This window comes from Mobula hypostoma, chromosome 25, assembly GCF_963921235.1.
Source record: "Mobula hypostoma chromosome 25, sMobHyp1.1, whole genome shotgun sequence".
NCBI classification, from domain to species: domain Eukaryota; kingdom Metazoa; phylum Chordata; class Chondrichthyes; order Myliobatiformes; family Myliobatidae; genus Mobula; species Mobula hypostoma.
Window position 1 is genome coordinate 40,337,868 of NC_086121.1, and position 22,604 is coordinate 40,360,471.

The 22,604-nt window shown below is 42.2% G+C and overlaps 1 protein-coding gene and 1 pseudogene across 3 annotated transcripts in view; one reads left to right on the top strand and one right to left on the bottom strand.

The window, feature by feature from the left end:
• mtor (mechanistic target of rapamycin kinase) overlaps positions 1-22,604 on the top strand; it is a 343,897-nt gene that overhangs the window by 204,053 nt on the left and 117,240 nt on the right. For all 3 annotated transcript variants that reach the window (XM_063033405.1, XM_063033407.1, XM_063033406.1), the window contains 2 exons: positions 418-493; positions 17,783-17,922. In XM_063033405.1, the coding sequence (XP_062889475.1) occupies positions 418-493; positions 17,783-17,922 (216 nt within the window). The remainder of the gene's footprint in view (positions 1-417; positions 494-17,782; positions 17,923-22,604) is intronic.
• LOC134337717 (AP-1 complex subunit beta-1-like) lies at positions 9,361-11,585 on the bottom strand (annotated as a pseudogene).

A 22,604-nucleotide genomic window follows, 5' to 3' on the forward strand; every position in this document is an offset into this window, starting at 1 on the left:
AAGGTTAATGGGATACATAGACATCGATGGATCTTGGTGCACGATTAACATTATTAAATCTAAACTAGTTAAATATTGTATTTGCACTTCTGTCTCTCACGTTGTGTTCTTTCTGAATTTAATTTTGCCTGACATATTTAAACATTTTTTTTTACTTTTTCTCCCTCTAATCTCTTAAATTCTTGTCTCTGAATAGTGACAAATGAGATTCACTACTTGACTGGGCGCTCTTGACTATTCTGCATCACATTACTGAAAGCCATGCTTCCAAATATACTCTTTAGTAATAGTAATTACACTTCAAAATTAATCCTTTAGATGTGGAGCAGTTTGGGACATCCTGAAGATATTTTAGTGTGGTGTACTTTTTCTAATGCTTTATAGGAATTGTACTGAATCTTCTTATTTCGTTGACAGCATAAATAACAAACTGCAGCAACCTGAGGCAGCCGCTGGGGTCCTGGAATATGCAATGAAACACTATGGAGAATTGGTAAGCATTCTCAGTATCTTGTTGTTGCAAGTATGTTAAAGATACATTTTATGAATCTTTTTTTTAAAAAAAGTCTTCCTGTGAGAAAGTCCAAGTTTTCATTTGTGAGATAACCACTCCAAGACTCAGAATTTGGTGAGTTACAAATACAAGTTTTCAAAGTGCAACCTTTCAAGTCTAAGATTTCATCATCTTCAAGAAATTAGTGATAAACTATATTAATACTTCACAATTTGACCTGAGAATTCCTTTTATAATGTGCTGTTCAATGCACGGATCACTTTTGTATATAGTATTCACTAATCTGTGTTGACACATTTACAACATGCGAGAGTTCTCGGGTGGGAAAATATGACTCATAGGTTTTTGGCACTGCTTAAGTGGAGTTGCTGGTATTCAGTCTCCACTGCTGTTGCCAAAGCTCCTTATTTAATGATGAGGCTTAGTTCTATCTATTTCATTGACAATGCTAAGCAATGTTGGTGTGTATTTCATTTGAAAATAGTTTTAAAATTTATTTACTCTTGATTTAAATTTATTCTGCTTTCTTCAGCATTTTTACTTTGTCCACTGTGTTGATCAGAGTTTCCTTAAACTTCAAAACCCAGCTGAAAGGATTGACGTAAGGCAGCATTGTCAGAAGTTTAAGAAACCTTAAGGCTGTGCTTTTCCTCACTGTTAATAAGGGGATGGTGTTTTCAGCTGTTTGCTGTAATAGATTGACGGAAGTTACAGTGCAGCTTCTGTAGTAAAGAGTCATTTTGGTCATTGAAATCAAAGACTACAGATGCTAGTGAACTGAAGATAAAACGTCATTGGCTTGAAATGTTTGTCTGCAGATGCTGTATAACCTGCTGAGTATTTCCAACGTTTTGTTTTTGTTATCACTAACAGAAATGCTGATAATATTGTTATCACTAACAGAAAGTAAAACCATCTATCATTACCATTATCTATTGCTTTCCATTAACTGTAGCACAATTTGACTAATTTAAACTAAGTATCAAGGGTGATAATATTGCTGGTATCATTGCTGATTATAGACATGCCTTTATCACACACAATATCTTTAAATATTCAATATGACGAGAGAGTCCACTGATTTAGGATAAAATACACACAAAATACTGGAGGAACTTAGCAGGCCAGGCAGGATCTATGGAAAAAAGTACAGTCAATGTTTCGGGCTGAGACCCTTTGGCAGAACTGGAGAAAAAAGATGAGTAGATTTAAAAGATGGGGGGGAGGGGAGAAAGAAACAAGGTGATAGGTGAAACCAGGAGGGGGAGGGCTGAAGTAAAGAGCTGGGAAGTTGATTGGTGAAAGAGATATAAGGCTGGAGAAGGATGAGTATGATAGGAGAGGATTGAAGGCCACGGAAGAAGGAAAAGAGGGGAGGAGCGCCAGAGGGAGGTGATGGGCAGGTAAGGAGATTAGATGAGAGAGGAAAAAGGAGATGGGGAATGGTGAAGTGGCGGGGTGGGACATTACCAGAAGTTTGAGAAATTGATTTCATTTCTCGCACTTCTGGTAAAAAGCGCCCCCCCACCCCACCCCCAACTGTCGGCCATACTTTTCTTCATAGATACTGCCTTGCCTGCTGAGTTTCTCCCGCATTTTGTATGTGTTCTGCAGATTTTCTCTTGCTTGTGAGAGAGCAAGGTTCATCTTAATAATCTTTGTTGTCCAAAAAGCACAGTTAATTTGTTAGGCTTTTTGCTTACTTCGATGTACTCGTGTTAATTTTGGATAATAATGATAAAGAGATTTGAAAAGAAAGAATAATCTTTGTTGTCAGCAATTTAAAGTTGGGTTCCCAGCCTTTTTTTTTAATGCCATGGACTACTACTATTAACCATTGGGAAACCCTGATTTAAAGAAACATTCCATAAAAATACCATCATTGCTAAGCAAAAGGAAGCCTTCACTTTTCATGTAAAGTTTGTCTGCTTTTGGTTCCCCAAACCCAGAAAGAGATCTTTTTAATATCCCAACCATACTGATATATTATGTGTTTGGTTACTATGTCTTAAATGGAATCAAAGGTTACTGCAGAAGCACTCCAGTGGCATTTTAGGAAGTAGATATCACAAGCTGGTTTTCCTTTTGAAATATGCTACATGCTGTCCCCCTTCTTTGTCTTCACTTAAAATTTTTGTATGCTCACAATTTTATATATTAATCTTTTCCGTATTATTGTCAAATATTCAAACAAATCAAGCCTGTAGATGTAGTGTACTGAGATTTCCAAAAGATGTTTGATAAGGTGCCATGTAGGAATCTGGTTTGCAACAGCTCAAGGTAATGGAGGGTGCTTTAAGTTCAAGTTTATTGTCCTTTTGCACACACCTCCAGGGTAGAAATGCCATGATATGAGCTTTTGTTGCGGCAGCACAGTACAGTACAAAATGATGACATAAATTACAGGAATATACATTAACATTAATTTTACATAACACAATGGAATAAAAAATATTATGTAAGTTGAGGTTAAATATAGTTGAGGTAGAATTAGGGTTTTGGGGGGCAATTCAAGATCCTAATGCAATGGAGAAGAAGCTGTTTTTGAACTCTGAGGTGTAGGTCTTTAGGCTCCTGTACCTACTGTCAGATGGCAGCAATGAGAGCCGAGCACAGCCCAGGTGGTGGGGATCTTGAATATGTGTATTACCGTGAACTGAAAACTAGCTCTCCTATGGAAAATGAGTTGGATAAAATGGGTCCTTTTCAGCCTAGAGAGCGATGATAATTGTAGCATACCCCAGTGATTGGTTCTTCATCCTCAGTTGTGTACTATTTGCATTAACGACCAGAACGAGGAAACAAAATTAGATGGGGAGGCATGTTGTAATGGGTACTTTGTTATTTTGCAAGTTATTGGTTTGAGTGATTGTATGAAAACTGATGTATAAACTTCAATTTTGGGAATTATTATTATCAGACATAGGCATAGTGGAGCAAAATGCAATTCAAGGACATTTTATCCTGACATACTATGTTAGCACTTTTACACTTGGTCATCATGAAGGATTCTGCCCCGTCTCCACCCCCCGCCCCCATTCATGGACTGTGTCCCACTCCCATTAGGGAGGAAGCTACATAGTGTCCATGCTAGGACCACCAGACTCAAAAACAGTTCATCTCCCTAAGCAGTAAGGCTGATCAACACCTCCATCCACTAACCCACGCCTCCACACTCCTAACCATCACTACTTTTATCATTTCCTTTCAGTATCCTTATGTACAGACACTCTTGTGCCGAGCATCACTTTATGGACATACATTCAAACTATATGGCTTTTTGTGTACTGCATTGGAACTGGAGCAACAGTTATTTCATTCTCCTTTACATTGTATACTGGAAGTGACTTTAAACAATCTTGAAATGATGCATGTTGCTTGTAATCTATTGGCCCTGCAGTTCCATGTTGCAGTTTATCCTTGCAGAACATTAAAAAAAATGCATTGGATGTTTAGATATTATCAGATCGTTAGTCTTATTCAGTAACTAAATAAAGTCAAGTTTATTGTCATATGCACAATTACATGCATGTACAGGTGCAATGTAGCAGCATTGCAGGCACATAGCATGTAATCTTCATTCACAAAAACAGACATAAATTACACACAATATTTCACAAGGAAACAGAATGAGATCAAAAAAAGACCATTTTAGTGCATTGTGTTGTTAAACTGTACCAATATAACATCACAGAGCTCCTTTCCTACTGGGTGATAGTATGTTAGGATTGAAAAAGCACTTGAGCAAGTATGAAGTCTTTAAATTGAAAATTATACTTGTATTAAAAACGCTTCTTTATCTAATGAAGCGTATTGGCTAGTAAATGAGGGTCTCTGAAATTTGAAAGAAAGTCTGTGTTTTTAATCTCATTAGTTACTATCATTAAGTAGTTACGAAGGGGACAGAGAAATTTGAGTATTACGCTTTTGTAAGGAATAGGTTTTTCATTTAGTCAGGGTAATGTATAAGGAAACACCAATGCATTGATTATACTCATTAGTTCAGTAAGCACTGGGAAGATGAATAACCTTACGAGCTGATGTGATGTTAGGGAAATTAGTTAATTGGTTTTCTTTGAAATTGCGTTGGTGTAATGATCCTTTTGGTTCATTGATAAACTTTTATGTCAGCAATGATAGCATTCAATTCATTTGACTTTTCTGTTCCCTATGTTCAAAGTTCAAAGCAAATTTATTTTCAAGATATGTGCAGTATATGTCACCATATACAAACCTGAGATTTGTTTTCTTGCAGCCATACTCAGTAAATTCAAGAACTGTAATAGAGTCAATGAAAGACTGCATCCATCAGGGTAGACAAACAACCAAAATGTGTAAAAGATAACAAACTGTGCATAGACAAAAATAATTATAAGTAAATAAATAAGCAATAAATATCGAGAACATTAGTGTCAAGTGTATATTTTGGTCAGCTAGCTTACAGAGCTGTAGTGAATGACTTGGCACTGTGAATGATATACTGTGCATACTTCACAGTATTCTCACAGTTTTATTCCATCTAGATATAGTGTGGTGGTTTGCATTTCATGCTCATCTATTTGTGATGAGCTCTTTGCCTTCCTATGAAAAGGACATATAATATACATCCTATGTATAATGGACAAATGTAATAATAACTGTAATACACGCTGTGAAGTTTCTTCTTGTAGAGACAGATATCACATACTTTATATGTTGTAGCAATGTTGTCACAAAATAAAATTCAAGGAGTGATCAGTGAAGGTGAGAAAATAATAACAAACTTTCCACATCTGACCTGGCATCAGATCCCATTGAAGTGGTAATTTACAGCACAATTGAACAGCATAATAAGCACCGTGTCATCCACCTACCATGGGCTTTTATAGAGAAAGTCACACTAGATTGTCCTATGCTTTGGTCATTTCAGTTCTTCAGTCGGTGAGATTCAGATTCATTTATTTATCACATGTACGTCGAAACATAAAGTGAACTATGCTGTTTGTGTTAACAACCAACACACAGATGTGCTGAGGGCAGCTGCAAGTGACTCCAGTGCCAACGAAGCATGCCCACGATGCTCGGCAATCTGTTGGAGAACACAAGTGACAAAACAAACCGCTTTCATTACTCTCACCCACCCAACATGGACAGTCCCCTAGCCCCATGACAGGCCTCCAAGCCTCCAGTCTTCAGAAGCATAAAGTAACAGTGTAATTATTGTGATATAGTCAGCCAACCAGCCTAATGAAGGGCCTCGATCCGAAACATTGACTGTTTATTCATTTCCATAGATGCTGCCTCATCTGCTGAGTTTTGTGTGTGTGCTCTTAAAAATAAATGGTGTTTCTGCAAAGTTTAAAAACAAAATTACTCCTTGTCTTTAAAAACAAAAGTTAATAAATGAGAAAAGTGTCATCAAACTGCACGATCAACGAAAGGTTTACTGCTGACAAATTACTAAGGACATAATTGGAAGCTACTTTGGCCACAACTTTTGAATTGCCTTGCATCTTGCTCAGGAGTTGTATTGTTTTTGAAAAGATTCCAGATCCCTGAGGCAAATGTGTCATTCCTCAGTGTTTTTTATTCAATCTGTATTTCCAACACCTGGCTATTTTGAAGTTCTGAATGGCCCTTGCCACATTCCTATCATGTTTCATTATTCTAATGACTTTGGAGAATATTCTGCCACATTTCCAGTTCACATTTATGTGAAATTCACATTAATCTGTTCAACATATGCACTTCTAGGTTAACTGAAGAATGGTTAGTAAATTCACACCTTGATGCCCCTGTCAGTTTTGTTCAGCCTTTATCAGAATCTGCTGTTTTATTGGTCAGATGCCATAGCTGTGCTCCAGGGATCTTGAAAATCCAGCAGAAAAAGACCAAAGAATGAAGTCACGCAAACACAAGGAAATCTGCAGATGCTGGAATTTCAAGCAACACACTTAAAAGCTGCTGGTGAATGCAGCAGGCCAGGCAGCATCTCTAGGAAGAGGTACAGTCGACGTTTCGGGCTGAGACCCTTTGTCAGGACTAACTGAAAGAAGAGATAGTAGGAGATTTGAAAGTGGGAGGGGGAAGGGGAGATCCAAAATGATAGGAGAAGACAGGAGGGGGAGGGATGAAGCCAAGAGCTGGAAAGTTGATTGGCAAAAGGGATATGGAAGGATCATGGGACAGGAGGCCTAGGGAGAAAGAAAGAGGGAGGGGTGAATCCCAGAGGATGGGCAAGGAGTATAGTGAGAGCGACAGAGGGAGAAAAAGGAGAGAGAAAAAAATATATATATAATAATAATAAATAACGGATGGGGTACAAAGGGGAGGTGGGGCTCTCAAACGCATCTCTCCCATTTCACGCACGTCTGCTCTCACCCCATCCTCCCGCCACCCCACTGAGAATAGGGTTCCCCTGGTCCTCACCTACCACCCCACCAGCCTCTGGGTCCAACATATAATTCTCGGTAACTTCTGCCACCTCCAACGAGATCCCTCCACTAAGAACATCTTTCCCTTCCCCTCCCCCCCCAGCTTTCCGCAGGGATTTCTCCCTATGCGACTCCCTTGTCCAGTCATTCCCCCCCCCCCCCCCCACCGATCTCCCTCCCGGCACTTATCCTTGTAAGCGGAACAAGTGCTGCACATGCCCTTACACTTCCTCCCTCACCACCATTCAGGGCCCCAGACAGTCCTTCCAGGTGAGGCGACACTTCACCTGTGAGTCGGCTGGGGTGATAAACTGCGTCCGGTGCTCCCAATGTGGCCTTCTATATATTGGCGGGACCCGACACAGGCTGGGAGACCGTTTCGCTGAACACCTATGCTCTGTCCACCAGAGAAAGCAAGATCTCCCAGTGGCCACACATTTTAATTCCACATCCCATTCCCATTCTGACATGTCTATCCACGGCCTTCTCTACTGTAAAGGTGAAGCCACACTCAGGTTGGAGGAACAACACCTTATATTCCGTCCGGGTAGCCTCCAACCTGATGGCATGAACATCGACTTCTCTAACTTCCGCTAGGCTCCACCTCCCCCTCGTACCCCATCCGTTATTTATTTATTATTATTATATATAATTATTATTTTTTTCTCTCTCTTTTTCTCCCTCTGTCCCTCTCACTATACTCCCTGCCCATCCTCTAGGTCCCCCCTCCCTCCTTGTCTTTCTTCCCGGACCTCCTGTCCCATGATCCTCTCGTATCCCTTTTGCCAATCACCTATCCAGCTCTTGGCTCCATCCCTCCCCCTCCTGTCTTTTCTTATCCCCCTCCCCCTCCCACTTTCAAATCTCTTACTCACTCTTCCTTCAGTTAGTCCTGACGAAGGGCCTCGGCCTGAAACGTCGACTGTACCTCTTCCTAGAGATATTGCCTGGTCTGCTGCGTTCACCAGCAGCTCTTAAGTGTGTTGCAAAGAATGAACTAATCTTTCTGAATTTAATGATAATTATATCCACATAGTTTATATAGAAGTCAAACAAAATTTGCTGAATGAACTTCAAAACAACTGTAGACAAGATGGACAAAATTGCAAAATGTGATTCCTACTTTTACTATTTGAGGCAATTTGCAAATGTCGGAAGAAATACTGATTTCTTGAGGGAGAAGGCCATAAACTGCACAGGCACTTCTTGTACTACTAGGTCTAAGGAGTTACATTGCTCAAAACATGGGTGTGATTGATGTGGATTGTGGAGCTGTGGAGAAACAGGTGAGTCTACAGCCAGACTGCCATCTCCAAGCATGGCAGTGACCGAGGAGCGAGATGGTCTGTGTGTTTAAGGGAGCTGTTTTGTTGGTAGGGTTTACATACTGAGTCGGTGAGTCTACAGCCTAGAACTGGGTGGCAGATTGCCATCTCCAAGCATGGCAGTGACCGAGGAGCGAGATGGTGGGTGTGTTTCAGGGAGCTGTTTTGTTGGTAGGGTTTACATACTGAGTCGGTGAGTCTACAGCCTAGAACTGGGTGACAGATTGCCATCTCCAAGCATGGCAGTGACCGAGGAGCGAGATGGTGGGTGTGTTCAGGGAGCTGTTTTCTTGGTAGGGTTTACATACTGAGTCTGCCTCCCTGGTGTTAAAGGTTGTTGTTGGAGTAATCTCAGTGTGCATGAGTGGTTGAAGGATTAAATGCTTCGGGTAGTTGGTGGGATGTCTGTAAAATAGACTTTCTTCCAGGTGATATCAAACTTCAGTGCTTGAATAAGACAAATGTTGAAGGAACCCAGTGTGTTAAGCAACACCTATGGAGACAAGGGGGTTGTCAGCATTTCAGCTCGAAACCCTGCAGCTAGACTGAGAGTGTAGAAGGGCAATAGCCAGCATGACGAGGTGAGAAGGAGTGGTTTGAGGGGGCTGATGGGTGATAGTTGGAACCAGTGAGGGGGACAGGTAAAAAAGTTTGGGCACGTGGATCCGGATGAGGGAGGGGAGGGGGAGGGTAGACCCAGAGGCTGGGCAGATGGACCTAAGTGAGCAAGTGGACAGGACGGGTAGGGTAAAAGAGAAGCAACGCAAGTGGATACGTAAACCTAAATTTGCCGGACGAATAACCACACCACACAGTTCTTTACTTTATCCTTTTCACCAGTTTATTTCTTCAAGCTCAGCTGGCGAGAAGCTCGAAGCCGAACATCAAAGAGACAGAATTTCTCTCTCTGGCGACTCATGACGAGCTTCTGTGTAACACTCAGAAACATGGCAATTTATAGAACTGAGGAGACAAAGAGCACTCAGTTTCAACAGATACACCCGCTAAGTCAATTAGAGCAAAATTTAATTACTTAGATAAGAGAGTCCACTAAATCAAGGTTTTAATTGCAGACAGATTCTTGCCTTATCAGTGTGTTCTCTCTAAACAAACGAGGGAACCGAGATCTGTGATGTGAAATTGTAAAGCATGATGTATGTAACCTGTGTGAAATCAGCCCACATGTCGTTCCCAAAGGGACAATTGTGAGTTGTTAATCTAAACAAGCTGAAGGCAGATTCCTTAGTCAAGGACAGACTCTGCACACTTTCACAGAACAGAGCACACACAAGCTGGCACTTAATTTTAACCCGTTATTTACAAGAGTCCAAGAATCGTTTCTTATGTCCCCCAATATCCTTAAAACTTCATCATTCCCTCCTTTTTATCATTACATGATAAACTTTCACAATAGGTGGTCACTTCTTCAACAAGATACAAAACATGGCCAAAGGCATCTTGAAATGTAGACAACGATCAAAATTAATATAATTAGACCTCCGAAATGCAAAACACCACAATCAACCAATACATTTTCCTTTAGTCCAAGAGAGTCCTCCTACTTAGTTCCTTCAATATCACGTTTGCAGTCTGTTCGATTGCCCCTCCACGAATACACTGGGTTGCTTATTGTATACAGGAGCCAGTGTTCCAATATAGCAGATTAATTCATCAAGGAGCATTGGCTCAATAAGATTAGTTTCTTTTGCAATCAGAGGTTTTTCTGCCAATACAATTTACTTTGCTGCCACTGGATCTGTAGAAAGTAGACACCAGTATATATAGCCACGGTCTTTCAAGTCAGGGTTGTCGGAATCCTGTGTCGCCAAGATTAGAACTTGCTGCACCAGCCCTTGTGTCTCATTCGTTTTTTTTTAAGAATACTTTCACAATAGCAGTCAAAAGTTGTAGTTGAACCTGTGTGCTCTCATCATGGAATCCTTCCAGGAATCTAATCGCTCATCAGCATTGTCAATTCTTTCTGCATACTCTCCAACTATCTATATCATCGCTGCTCTTGCTTCTGGTTCATCCAGTGAGTCCAGATTTTCACATAGTGTTGCAATAACCCTTTCATACTTGTTTGGGCATTTACGGAAAATTTCCTTTATTACTACAATAGCTACTTGGACGACATAGTTTACTTTTGTCTAAATGAGGTCAAGGAGAGTACTCACGCAGCGTTCTGCTGATTGCTCAACTTTAATTGCACATCGTCCAATTGCATGCACAGCTTTTTGTACAAAGTCAACATCTACCTCAGTGGCATACTCCTTCAATTCTGTCAAAACCTGTGCAATGTTGTCTTGAGAAGCCAATCGAATCATAATACCCAGTTTTTCCAGTTTCACATATATTGGATCATTGTATTTTACAAAGAAAACCTTCGTTTCATGCTTAAGAATCTCAGACCTTTTCTGTATAATGAGGTTGATGTTCCGGAGGGCAACATATTGGAATTCTGGTTCTGCAGACAACAGCGTTACCAGTGGGGAACCCAGTTTCTTCAACAAAGTGCCATAGTAATCCAAGTCCTTTGAAAACACTTCCATAAATTTCATCAGAACCTTTACAGCCAACAGGACAACAGCTGAGTTGGTGTGAGATAAACGTGGTGTCATACACTCACAGATGCTTTGAGCTTCTCGGTCATCCTTTGGGCTGTAATTGGCCAAACAATCAAGGATAAATATCTGGCTCCATTCAGTACATTCATTTAAGACTGTGAAAAGCTTGTTGATTATCTGAAAATTGAGGTCTAACAAGTTGCTGTTTGGATGAGATTCTGCAATCTCTGACAGAGCAGCCACAGCATTTGCAACGACCATTGGATTAGAGTCAGGTATCAGATCCTTTACAGTGTCCAGAAATCCCTCATCTTCTACCAGCTGTGCATTGATGTCATGTAGCTTGGCTACACAGACAGCAGCAGTTTTTCGTACATAAGGGTCTTCATCCTTTAGACATTTTTGCAGGGGCTCACACAAATACTTAGTAATTTTATCCACACAGATGCTGCCAGCGCTCTGATAAGTGGATTGGGATCTTCACAGTCCTTAACAAAAGTGTTGACAGCCATAGTTGCCATATCTGGTTGGCTCTTTGTATAGTTCATTAGATAGAGGTACATCAGCTTCTTCAACTCCAAATTGTCTGTTTACATACAGTTTACAACATCAGGAAAGAGGGCACTGGCATCTTTGCCAATGGTCATTGACGCAATCACTTTCTTCACTGCTTTTTTCTTTTTCTCCTTCTTGTCACTGTTGAGTCTGCTTTGAGTTCAAAGATTTCTCTTTTCTTGGTTGTTGTGAAATATTTAGGATCAGTCATGGTGAGTGTGGTTCTCTTCACCGAGGTCCGAGTTTCCCACAATCCCAGTTCTTGATCAGGGCAAAATCTCCAAGCTCAATCGTGGGGTAGTCACCTTTAGGCTTGGTTTCGTCCTCTCGATAGGCCTGCCGTACCTGCGAGTGCAAGCGTTGGAGAATTTTAGTTAATTTGCATAAATATTTTCTCATCTCCTCCCCCAAGGTATGGATATCTAATTTTGCAGCTAAGCTCTCAGGGAGTGGCACACAAGGTCGAGGTCCCCATGGAGTTCTCATAGGTTTCCCGTAAATGATTTCCGCTGGTGATAGTCCCGTCTTACTTGATCGGTGTGATTTTCATATGGAATAAGGCTAAGGGTAAAACCTTCAACCAGGTCAATCCAGTTTCTTGTGTAAGTTTGGCCAACTTATCTTTCAAGGTACCATTGGCTCGTTCCACTTTGCCGGCTGCTTTCGGATGGTGGGTGCAGTGGAACTGCTGTTTTCTAGCAAGTTCTTTGCAGACTTCCTCATTTATTTTGGCAACAAAATATGGCCCATTGTCCGAGCTTATCATTTCTGGACTTCCATAGTAAGGAATTATTTCTTTTAGCAATATTTTCACAACAGTCATAGCAGTATCATTAGTTGTAGGAACAGCTTCAATCCATCTGCTCGATACATCTACTATCACCAAGCAATACTTATAACAATGTACTCTAAAAATTCTATAAAATCAAGTTGTAAACAAGAAAAAGGCCCACCAGGCAAGGGTGTGGTTCCAGAAAACACAAGGCATTCCCTTTCCAGCATTCAATTTTTTTTTTTTTTTTTTTTTACAAATTAAGCATGCTTTGGCTCGCTATTCAGCTGCTTGCTGGAAATCATGGTGCCACCAAGATTGTAATAATGTTTTAACCATTCCCTCCTTGCCAAGGTGTGTACAGGGGTCACCCATAAATTGGTCTGAGGTTCAAGGTGGCAACCCGTTTGGGACCATAGTTTGCACTCTCCTTCAGGGCGTCCCCCTAGAACGTACGTATTTCCCCCATACCTTGCATAGCCGTCCTTAGATCTTGTCTAATAGGACCTTGCTGGGTTCCCGAGGGGACTAAAGGTGTGGGATTCAAGGCTGTCTGTTAAGCTGCTGCATCAACCGGAGCATTACCCTTAAATATCTCATCAGATTCACCAGTGTGGGCTGCACATTTAATAATAACGGAAACTCAAGGTAGCTGTAGAGCGGTGAGTAAATTGTTTACAAAGGTAGCATTATTAATGGGGTGACCGGAGGAAGTCAGGAATGCCCAAAGTTCCGTAGTCAGTGCGTAACGGGAGTCTCTGTAAAAGTTTGCACTTTAGTCCGTTGCTAGGATACAGGCACGAGGCAGAGCAAGCAGCTCAGTCTTTTGGGCAGAGACAGCTGTTTCAAAAGAGGCTTGCTCAATTACTTCACTGTCCGTCATTATCGCATAGCCAGAACATCGTTTCCTCACTGGATCCACAAAAGAGCTTCCATCCTCATAAAACATTACCTCGGGCTTGAGGGGGTATTGTGGAAGGGATAGGAGAGTCTGTCCTTCTTTCACAGTGATCCAGACAGTCGGGCAGTTGGTGCGGCCAACTTCATGGCCTGAAATTGCCCAGAGATGGGGTACCACGTCTTGGGCTCAGTCAATATTAAAAGAGTGTCTTACCAGATGTCCCGTCTTCACCTCCGACTCCTTCCAGTATTGGAGTTGGCCTGCGGCCAAGTCTTGCCATTCTCCCTTGGTGCTGGAGGCTTGTTTCGCCAGGATGTAGGCAAGGAACCTTAGGCTCTTTGGCTTGAACCTGGGGCAAACCCTAACAGTGGTATGGGGAACCACCAGTCCTGCCTGTCGCCAAAGGAAATCCGGAACTTTGGCCAGTAATGCACTGCCCTCTTTTCCTTTAACCTCTCCAATCACTGTGACTGAGAACTTCTGTCCCTCGAAGGGTGAATAATATTGGCTTTCCTCAGCTGAGCACCCCGTTGGATCATAGCACAGAGTGACATGAGGGTCTGCCTCTGGCAGAGGGGGTTCAGACAAAGTGGAGTCCAGATTAAGTGCCCACCACGGGGGGCGCGGCGTGGAGGTAACTGGGGAAGCTGTCGATTGTTCGCTAGTCCCAGGGTGACACCCTTGTCCGTGCATAGAATCTTGACTTCCAACGGATAAAGCAAGTCTCACTCTGCTAGACACCCCAGACTAGTGGTGGCTGTAAATGAAACCTCACACTGGGTCCCCCTGGAATTCCACCTGCAGTGGCTGGGTATGTGAATACGTGCATTCCGTGCTTCGGTTCCCATTTCTGATCCCCAGATACAGCCCGCTCACATCCTTCTTTCCGCGGAACATATTCACCTTTAGTCGTTCCCTTCGGGGCTGATTGGGATTTGAAAGCTGGGTCCCAGTAATACATCAAAGCTCATCGCATTCAATTTTGGTCATTGTCAGGCCAATCCATATTATTTGTTTTAATCATGTTGGCTAACTTAATTGGTAATCATTGGAGCAGTAAGGCATTAAACTAGGGGGACGGATTCCCATTATTAGAGGCTTGGTCTCCTGTGAAAGTGCCGTAGCAGGCCACAAATCGCTCCCGATATCTGGTTCTGATTTCCCAGGCTTAGGTTTGCATTCAAGTACTTTAGTGATATCTACAGGTTGTTGAGAACCCTCTCCAAGGCTTGAATAATCCAGTTTGTCTGTTCATTCTCATTACGGATTCCTGCCTGTAACTCCTGATAGGTTTGGTATCTTAATTCTTCCTTCCATTTCTGCCCCCCATCAGCTGAGAGAATCATGGAGCAGAGACCAAATAAATCTTGCGGGGTCGCATTATACATTTGTATAGTACTGCGGACATACGAAGCAAACTATGCTGGTTTTTCTTTTCTGTCGGGGGCCTGATCCATAATCATTATCATTCTTGAGGCTTTCAGGGTGCATACAAGAATTACTGAGGGCTGCCCCTCCTCGGCTGCTCATGGATTGGGCAGCATTCGGGTGGGCAGTTGTCTCTGTGGAGCCATTAACTCTGTGGTTTTATTGGATTCTTCCCTCCCTGTCTCGGAATAATCCTCAGTATTGCCTTCCTGGATCTCAGGGTATAGAGAGCCTTCCCTTCCCTGCTGCCGCTGTTTTACCAGAGCAGCCACTGTATCTGAGTACTGGGAGGATTGGGGTTTGGGAGCACTGGGTGCATTCGGCCCCTGGTAAGGTGGGGGATATGGTGGGTGCCCAATCCTCATCGTGGTCACTGTCCTCACACAGGGTCGGTATGCCAGACATGGGTTCAGGATCCCATATTGGTCCTAGATCTCATGCGCGACACTGCTGATTTAAACCTTCCTGTCTGTCCATATCTGCCTTTGCCTGTTTTCTTAGTTTCTCTCGTTCTTTTTTTCTTCTCCCATCTACCAATTCGCACTCTGCCTTTATTGTTTCCCAACTCTTGATATTTCCTTCTGACATACATACCTCTACACCCCTTTATCACATACATTGTACCTCCAACTGGCCAGTAAAGTATTACTCCATTTGGTATCAGCTTTATCTTTCCATTTTTTAATCAATAATTTCCACTTTTTACCGCAATTCTTTTTCCAAATTAAATTTACTGCTTGTTCACAAGAGGTTATATCCTAAATTCCACCTGGAGGCCACACACCGTTTCTCAGTTTCTTTGTTAGCGCTGCACTTAACATCCCGATAGACTGCAGGGGAGTCCCTTGCCCCTCTGTTTGGCCAAATGTCTGTCCCGTCCTTTGCTGGTTAATTTACCGGGTCAACCGCCTGTCGCCCAACTAGTTACTTCAATTTACCAGGCCACAGCCACTGGCCAACCTCGTCAGTTAGAATACACCAGGTTGGTTACCCCCTTATCTAATTACTGGGTTACTGCCCCCACAAATAGACCAGGCTTTTTCCTTACCCGTTGCCCAATTAGTTAAGTCAATTCAATTATACAGCTTAATCGACCAGGCCAAAGACCTGTTGTCCAATTCTTCAGTACCCACAGACTTTAATACTCACAAAAACAACTGCTAGCCTTATTCTCCGTTAATACTCACAAAAACAACTCTCACATAGTCTGGAGGGAGGGGGTCCCCTTCCCTCCTTTATCCTGAACTTGTCACATTTTGATCCTTATCATCAAATTTAAACCAGCCATATTTTGGGGCATGCGCAACCCTTTACTGAATTCGTCGGGCAGCGGCGACCACTTCTCCCGACCGGGGCTTTTAATCCCGTTTCGAACATAATACAGAATAGTCAATGTCGCCTGCAGCAAGCTCACTTTTATGCTTAAATATAATTCTTACCTTTCGTTTCCTCCGGCGCTTAGTCGGTGGATCCTGTCAAGATACAGGTTTCGATGGCGAGGGGCAGAATGCCTGACCGGACACAAGGAGTGGCCGGAGGTAAAACACCTTGGGGCGCCCTACCACTCGGTTGTGTCCAATTCAAACCCTCGGTCACTAACTCAGCCCAGAGAAACGTTCCCTATGTTGTGATCCGAGTCACAGCACCAAACGTAAACTTAAATTCGCCGGACCAATAACCACGCCACACAGTTCTTTACTTTATTCTTCTCACCAGCTTATTTCTTCAAGCTCAACCAGCAAGCAGCTTGAAGCCGAACATCAAAGAGACAGAATTTCTCTCTCTGGCGGCTCATGACAAGCTTCTGTGTAACACTCAGAAACATGGCAATTTATAGAACTGAAGAGACAAAGAGCACTCAGTTTCAACAGATACTCCCGCTAAGTCAATTAGAGCAAAATTTAATTACTTAGATAAGAGAGTCCACTAAATCAAGGTTTTAATTACAGACAGATTCTTGCCTTATCAGTGTGTTCTCTCTAAACAAACATGGGAACTTAGATCAGTGATGTGAAATCGTAAGGCATGATGTATGCAACCTGTGTGATTTCAGCATTCATGTCGATCCCAAAGGGACAGCTGTGAGTTGTTAATCTAGACAAGCTGGCACTTAATTTTAACTGGTTATTTGCAAGAGTCCAAGAATCATTTCTTACGTCCCCCAATATCCTTAAAACTTTATCAGATATGTGTGGGCAAAGGGCAGGTGGAACCAGAAATCGAGAGAGGTGGTTCCTCCTTCTTTCTATAGTGGTATGGCCATGCATGTGCACTCACATGGACCCCAGCTATACCTCTTTATTCATTGACTACTGGGAATAGTCTTTGTTCCAAACCCATTCAGATATCCTTCCCAACCCTCTCTCTGCTTTGATTATTGCATTGGCGCTGCTTCCTGCACTCAATTTTGTAAATTCGTCATTTTTTTCACCTCATCAATTTTATCATCTTTGCAGCTAACTGCAGCTAAGTTCACTTAAGAGTTCCTTCCTTTTTTTTCATCTCTCTGTCTGCATCTCAGGAGATAGGTTATCCACTGATTTCAACCATAAACCCGCTGATTCCCAGAGCTACTCAAGTATACCTCACACCTTCCAAGTGAGGCAGAGGTTCACATGCACTTTCTCCAAGCTGGTCTATTGCATTCATTGCTCTTGATGTGGCCTTCCCTACATCCAGTAAGAACAAGCATAGACTAGGCAATCATTTTGCAGCATACATATACTGTGTTGGCAATGGTTATCTTGAGCTTCCAGTTGTATGTTACTTCAACTCCTTATTCCCACACCTACTTGTTTATCTTCAACATTGGCACCTTGTTTTGTGCAAGGTAGATCCAGCCATTTACATATTTTAACTTGATGCCTGCCAGTGTTAAATACTGCTTTGATGTCAAGGGCTGTCACTGTTTAGAACTCAGCTCTTTGCTTCATTTTTGGACCAGGGCTGTGATGAGTTCTGGATAAACCAACAGCAGGCATCAGTGGGCACATCACTAGATGGTAATTGTGGCTGAGCAGTACTGTTGACATTATTATCCTTTGCTTTTGCTTTATTGATGAATGAGAGTGAATTGATTTGGCAGTATTTAACTAGACTGGATTTATCACCTTTTTTTTGTGTGAATGGAATGTTTTCCACATTGTCAGATTGCAATTGGAGCAGTTTAACTGTAAATCTAGGTAGTTCTGGGGCGCAGTTCTTCTGTACTACAACAGGATGGTATCTGGCCTCGTATGCCTAATGGATAAGACGAAGTACAGGTTCCTTGTGTATAATGTGTAAATTGTGGGGTTATGTTTTGTAGGAGATCCAGGCAACATGGTATGAAAAACTGCATGAATGGGAAGATGCTTTGGTTGCATATGACAAGAAAATGGACATGAACAAAGATGATCCAGAGCTTGCTCTTGGGCGAATGCGCTGCTTGGAGGCACTTGGAGAATGGTGAGTTTCAACACTAGAATTCCTGAGAGTATTGTATTGGTCTCTTCAAAATCACTCATTAACCCAGCAATCTATTGCCTCTAACCTATGTTCTTATGGAACATTAAGTACTGCTATTGTTATGTACCGCTATTGTTATGTACTGATCATTTTTGTAACAAGTTTTTTTATAATTACTAAACTTTTGTTTAAACAGAAGTTCCACTTGACTTCCTTTTTCTAAGTTGGTTCTGTCAATTTCTGTAAAATCTTGAAAATATTACAGAGTTATTCTCATTTGGAAATGTCTGTCTTTCTTCATTTGCTTCTTCAATTCTGGAACCTGGAGCTTCCAATTACCAATTATTCCATTGGAATTGAAAAGAGTGACAATGATGAGGAATGACCAGTCCTTTTGGTTCATTATTGGCTCAGTTAGCTCAAAAATTCATAATCAAAATGGAAATTGTAAACTGCAATCTATTGCAGTTCAGGAGAAAAAAAGCATATTTAAAAAAAACAAGTAGAAATAGTTTAATGAGCTCTCTGCAGGATGTCACCATTGGCCACTGGTGCCATCTTTGCACCAGATAGCTGGATCAACAGTGAAGCCGCATCGCTCTTCACAGACTATGAAAACAACTGCCCAAAAACATCTTACAGTTTCTGTTGCAAGAACTTCCCTGCATCAGACATCAAACATGTGAATCAACGGTTTAAGGAGTTCCCTAGCGTTTAGATGATATGATTTCTTTAAGTATGCTGTGTGGCTAATCATGTTACTGAACCTTCAGATAACAAATTGGAAAGTGCCTGTGCAGTTATTAATCAAACATTTTACCGGGCACTAAACAAACGAAATGTAAATATTGCTCAGGATGAATAGTGAAATGCTTTAGTTTTAAAAATTAATCTTGAAATCCAAAGTGTGTCTTGAAATATTTTTGTGTGTCAACTACATGGCACACTTGTGTTACGGTCTGATGATTCATTGAGTAGTAATTATGCTGAAGAACGCTATTGAAAACAAGCAGATCTCTGGAACAAAGCAATTTCAGGATATTTTACAATGAGACCCATTTGAATGTGACTTTATTTGAATTCGACTAATTTCCCTTTGAGAACAATGTGTGGACGATCACTGTATCACCTCGGGTTTCCGCATTGAACCAGATATTAGGAAGAATTGCCAATGTATGTAATGATGGCAAAATCCTGCAGTTTAGATGTAATTATCATAAAACATTAGTCAATGTTACCCCTTACCTTTCTTAGATCACCTTACTTCACTTAAAACAGTTTGTCTGTATCCTGATTTTTGAACCAATGTTGCTTGGCCCTCTCCCACTCTCAGCATTTAATGCCACACTTCACCTGCGAATCTTTTGAAGTCATCTATTGTATCCTGTGCTCCTGATACAGCCTCTACATCAATGAAACTGAACACAGATTGGGGACCGCTTTGTCAAGCAGCTTCACCTTTGTCCGCCGCAAAAGGCAGGATCTCGCAGTGGCTAACCATTTAAATTTGACTTCCTATTCCTATTCTAAAATGTCTTGTCCATGGCTTCCTCTAATCAATCGCATGATGAGGTCAAACTCAGGTTGGAGGCACAATGAGTTTCTTTTGTAAATGTTCTTTTGTGAGAGATGTGCTTTTCATTGTGCCTGATGCCTTCCCTATCATTGTGGGAGATTTCAACCAGGCCAGCGTGAAGAAATCTCTGATTGACAATCACCCGTGGAACAAAAGGAGCCAACACCCTTACCACGGTTACACCACCATCAAACACACTTACCGTGTCATCCTACACCCACACTTTAGAAAGTCCGATCACCTGGCTGTACTTCTGTACCCAGCATCGAGGCAGAGACTAAAGACTGCAACACCATTGGTGAGGACCAAGAAGGTATGGTCAATGGAGGTGGAGGAGTGCTTACAGGTTTGCTAGAGTCAGGGGACTGGACAATATTTCGGGATTCATCTTCGAGTCTGAATGAATATGCCACAGTTGAAACTGACTTCATCAAGACAAATGTGAATGAGTGTGTACCTTTGTGAACATACCAGACATACCCAAACCAAATGTGAATGAGTGTGTACCCTTGTGAACATACCAGACATACCCAAACCAAATGCTGTGATTGAACCAGGAGATTTTAGTTTTCTGAGTGCTGGTTCTGTGACATTTAAGGCCAGTGATCCAGGACTATACAAGAAGCCCAGATACGTCCTATAGAAGCTATTTTAAGTGCTTGCAGGGCACTACTTCCTACAAAGCAAAATCTAGCATCATTATTGCACACTTTGAAAGGGACAGTAAAACTAAATGTATGCAAATTTCTGCAGCATCTGATGACTCTGAGATCTCTGCCTTTGAGGTTGATGACAAAACATCTCTCAAGAGGGTGAGCCCTTACTAAGTGTTAGGCCTGATGGAGTACCTGGTACGGCTCTGAAAACCTGTGCCAACCAACTGCGGGGAGTGTTCAAGGACAATTTCAATCTCTCACTGCTGCAGTTGGAGGTTCCTACATGCTTCGAAAGATCGACGATCATACCAGTGCCCAAGAAGAGCAGGGTGAGCTGCCTCAACAACTAACATCCAGTGGCACTCATTTCTACTGCGATGACGTGGCTTGAGTAGTTGGTCATGGCTAAATTTAACACCTGCCTAAACAAGGACCTGGACACACTACAATTTGCCTATCGCACCACAGGTCTATAGCGGATGCAATCTCACTGGTTCTTCATTTGGCGTTAGATCACCTGGACAATAGTCATAGTCATACTTTATTAATCCCGGGGGAAACTGGTTTTCGTTCCGGTTGCTTCATAAGTAATAAATAGTAATAGAACCATAAATAGTTAAATAGTAACATGTAAATTATGCCAGTAAATTATGAAATAAGTCCAGGACCAGCCTATTGGCTCAGGATGTCTGACCCTCCAAGGGAGGAGTTGTAAAGTTTGATGGCCACAGGCAGGAATGACTTCCTATGACGGTCTGTGTTGCATCTCGGTGGAATGAGTCTCTGGCTGAATGTACTCCTGTGCCCACCCAGTACATTATGTAGTGGATGGGAGACATTGTCCAAGATGGCATGCAACTTGGACAGCATCCTCTTTTCAGACACCACCGTCAGAGAGTCCAGTTCCATCCCCACAACATCACTGGCCTTACGAATGAGTTTGTTGATTCTGTTGGTGTCTGCTACCCTCAGCCTGCTGCCCCAGCACACAACAGCAAACATGATAGCACTGGCCACCACAGACTCGTAGAACATCCTCAGCATCGTCTGGCAGATGTTAAAGGACCTCAGTCTCCTCAGGAAATAGAGACGGCTCTGACCCTTCTTGTAGACAGCCTCAGTGTTCTTTGACCAGTCCAGTTTATTGTCAATTCGTATCCCCAGGTATTTGTAATCCTCCACCATGTCCACACTGACCCCCTGGATGGAAACAGGGGTCACCGGTACCTTAGCTCTCCTCGGGTCTACCACCAGCTCCTTAGTCTTTTTCACATTAAGCTGCAGATAATTCTGCTCACACCATGTGACAAAGTTTCCTACCGTAGCCCTGTACTCAGCCTCATCTCCCTAGCAAGAGGAATTCTGCAGATGCTGGAAATTCAGGCAACACACAGTTAGTCCTGACAAAGGATCTCAGCCTGAAACGTCGACTGTACCTCTTCCTAGAGATGCTGCCTGGCCTGCTGCGTTCACCAGCAACTTTGATGTGTGTTACTTACGTCAAGTTACTGTTTATTGACCATAGCTCAGTGTTTAGCATAATCGTACTCTCAGTTCTAATCAACAAGCTCCAGAGCCTGGGCCTCTGTACCTCCCTCTGTAACTGGATCTTGACTTCCTCACTGGGAGACCACAATGTCTGTAGATCCGAAATAACAGCTCCTTCTTGCTGACAATCAGTACTAGTGCACATGAAGGATGCGTGCTTAGCCCACTGCTCTACTTTCTATATACCAACAACTGTGTGGCTAGGCCCAGCTCAAATGCCATCAATAAGTTTGCTGACGACACAATTGTTGTTGGCAGAATTTCAGATGATGATGAGAAGGTGTACAGGAGCAAGACAGATCAGCTGGTTGAGCGGTGTTGTAACAACAACCTTGCACTCAATGTCAGTAGGACTGAAGAATGGATTGTGGACTTCAGGAAGGAGAACTGTAGGGAACACATATCAGTCCTCATCGAGGGATCAGAAGTGGAAAGAGTAAGCAGTTTTAAGTTTCTGGGTGTCAACATCTTTGAAGGTCTATCCTGGGCCCAACATAGTGATTTAATTATAAAGAAGGCATGACAGCAGCTATATTTCATTCGGAGTTTGAGCAGATTTGGTTTGTCACCACAGACACTGGTGAATTTCTACAGGAATACTGCAGAGAGCATTCTAACTGATCGCACCACTGCCTTGTTTGGAGAGGCCACTGCACAAAATCACAAAAAGCTGCAGAAAGTTCAAGAACAGCTTCTCCCCCTCTGTCATCAGATTTCTGTAAAGACAATGAACCCATGAACACTCCCTCACTATTATAATTTTAAAATACAAATACACAAACTTCATAACATTTGCTAGTGATATTAAACCCAATTCTTATAACCAGTTCTGGAAAAATATTCTGTGTAACCTTCATACCATTCTCTGTATCTGGATGGGGGAGCTGGGAGCAACAAGCACA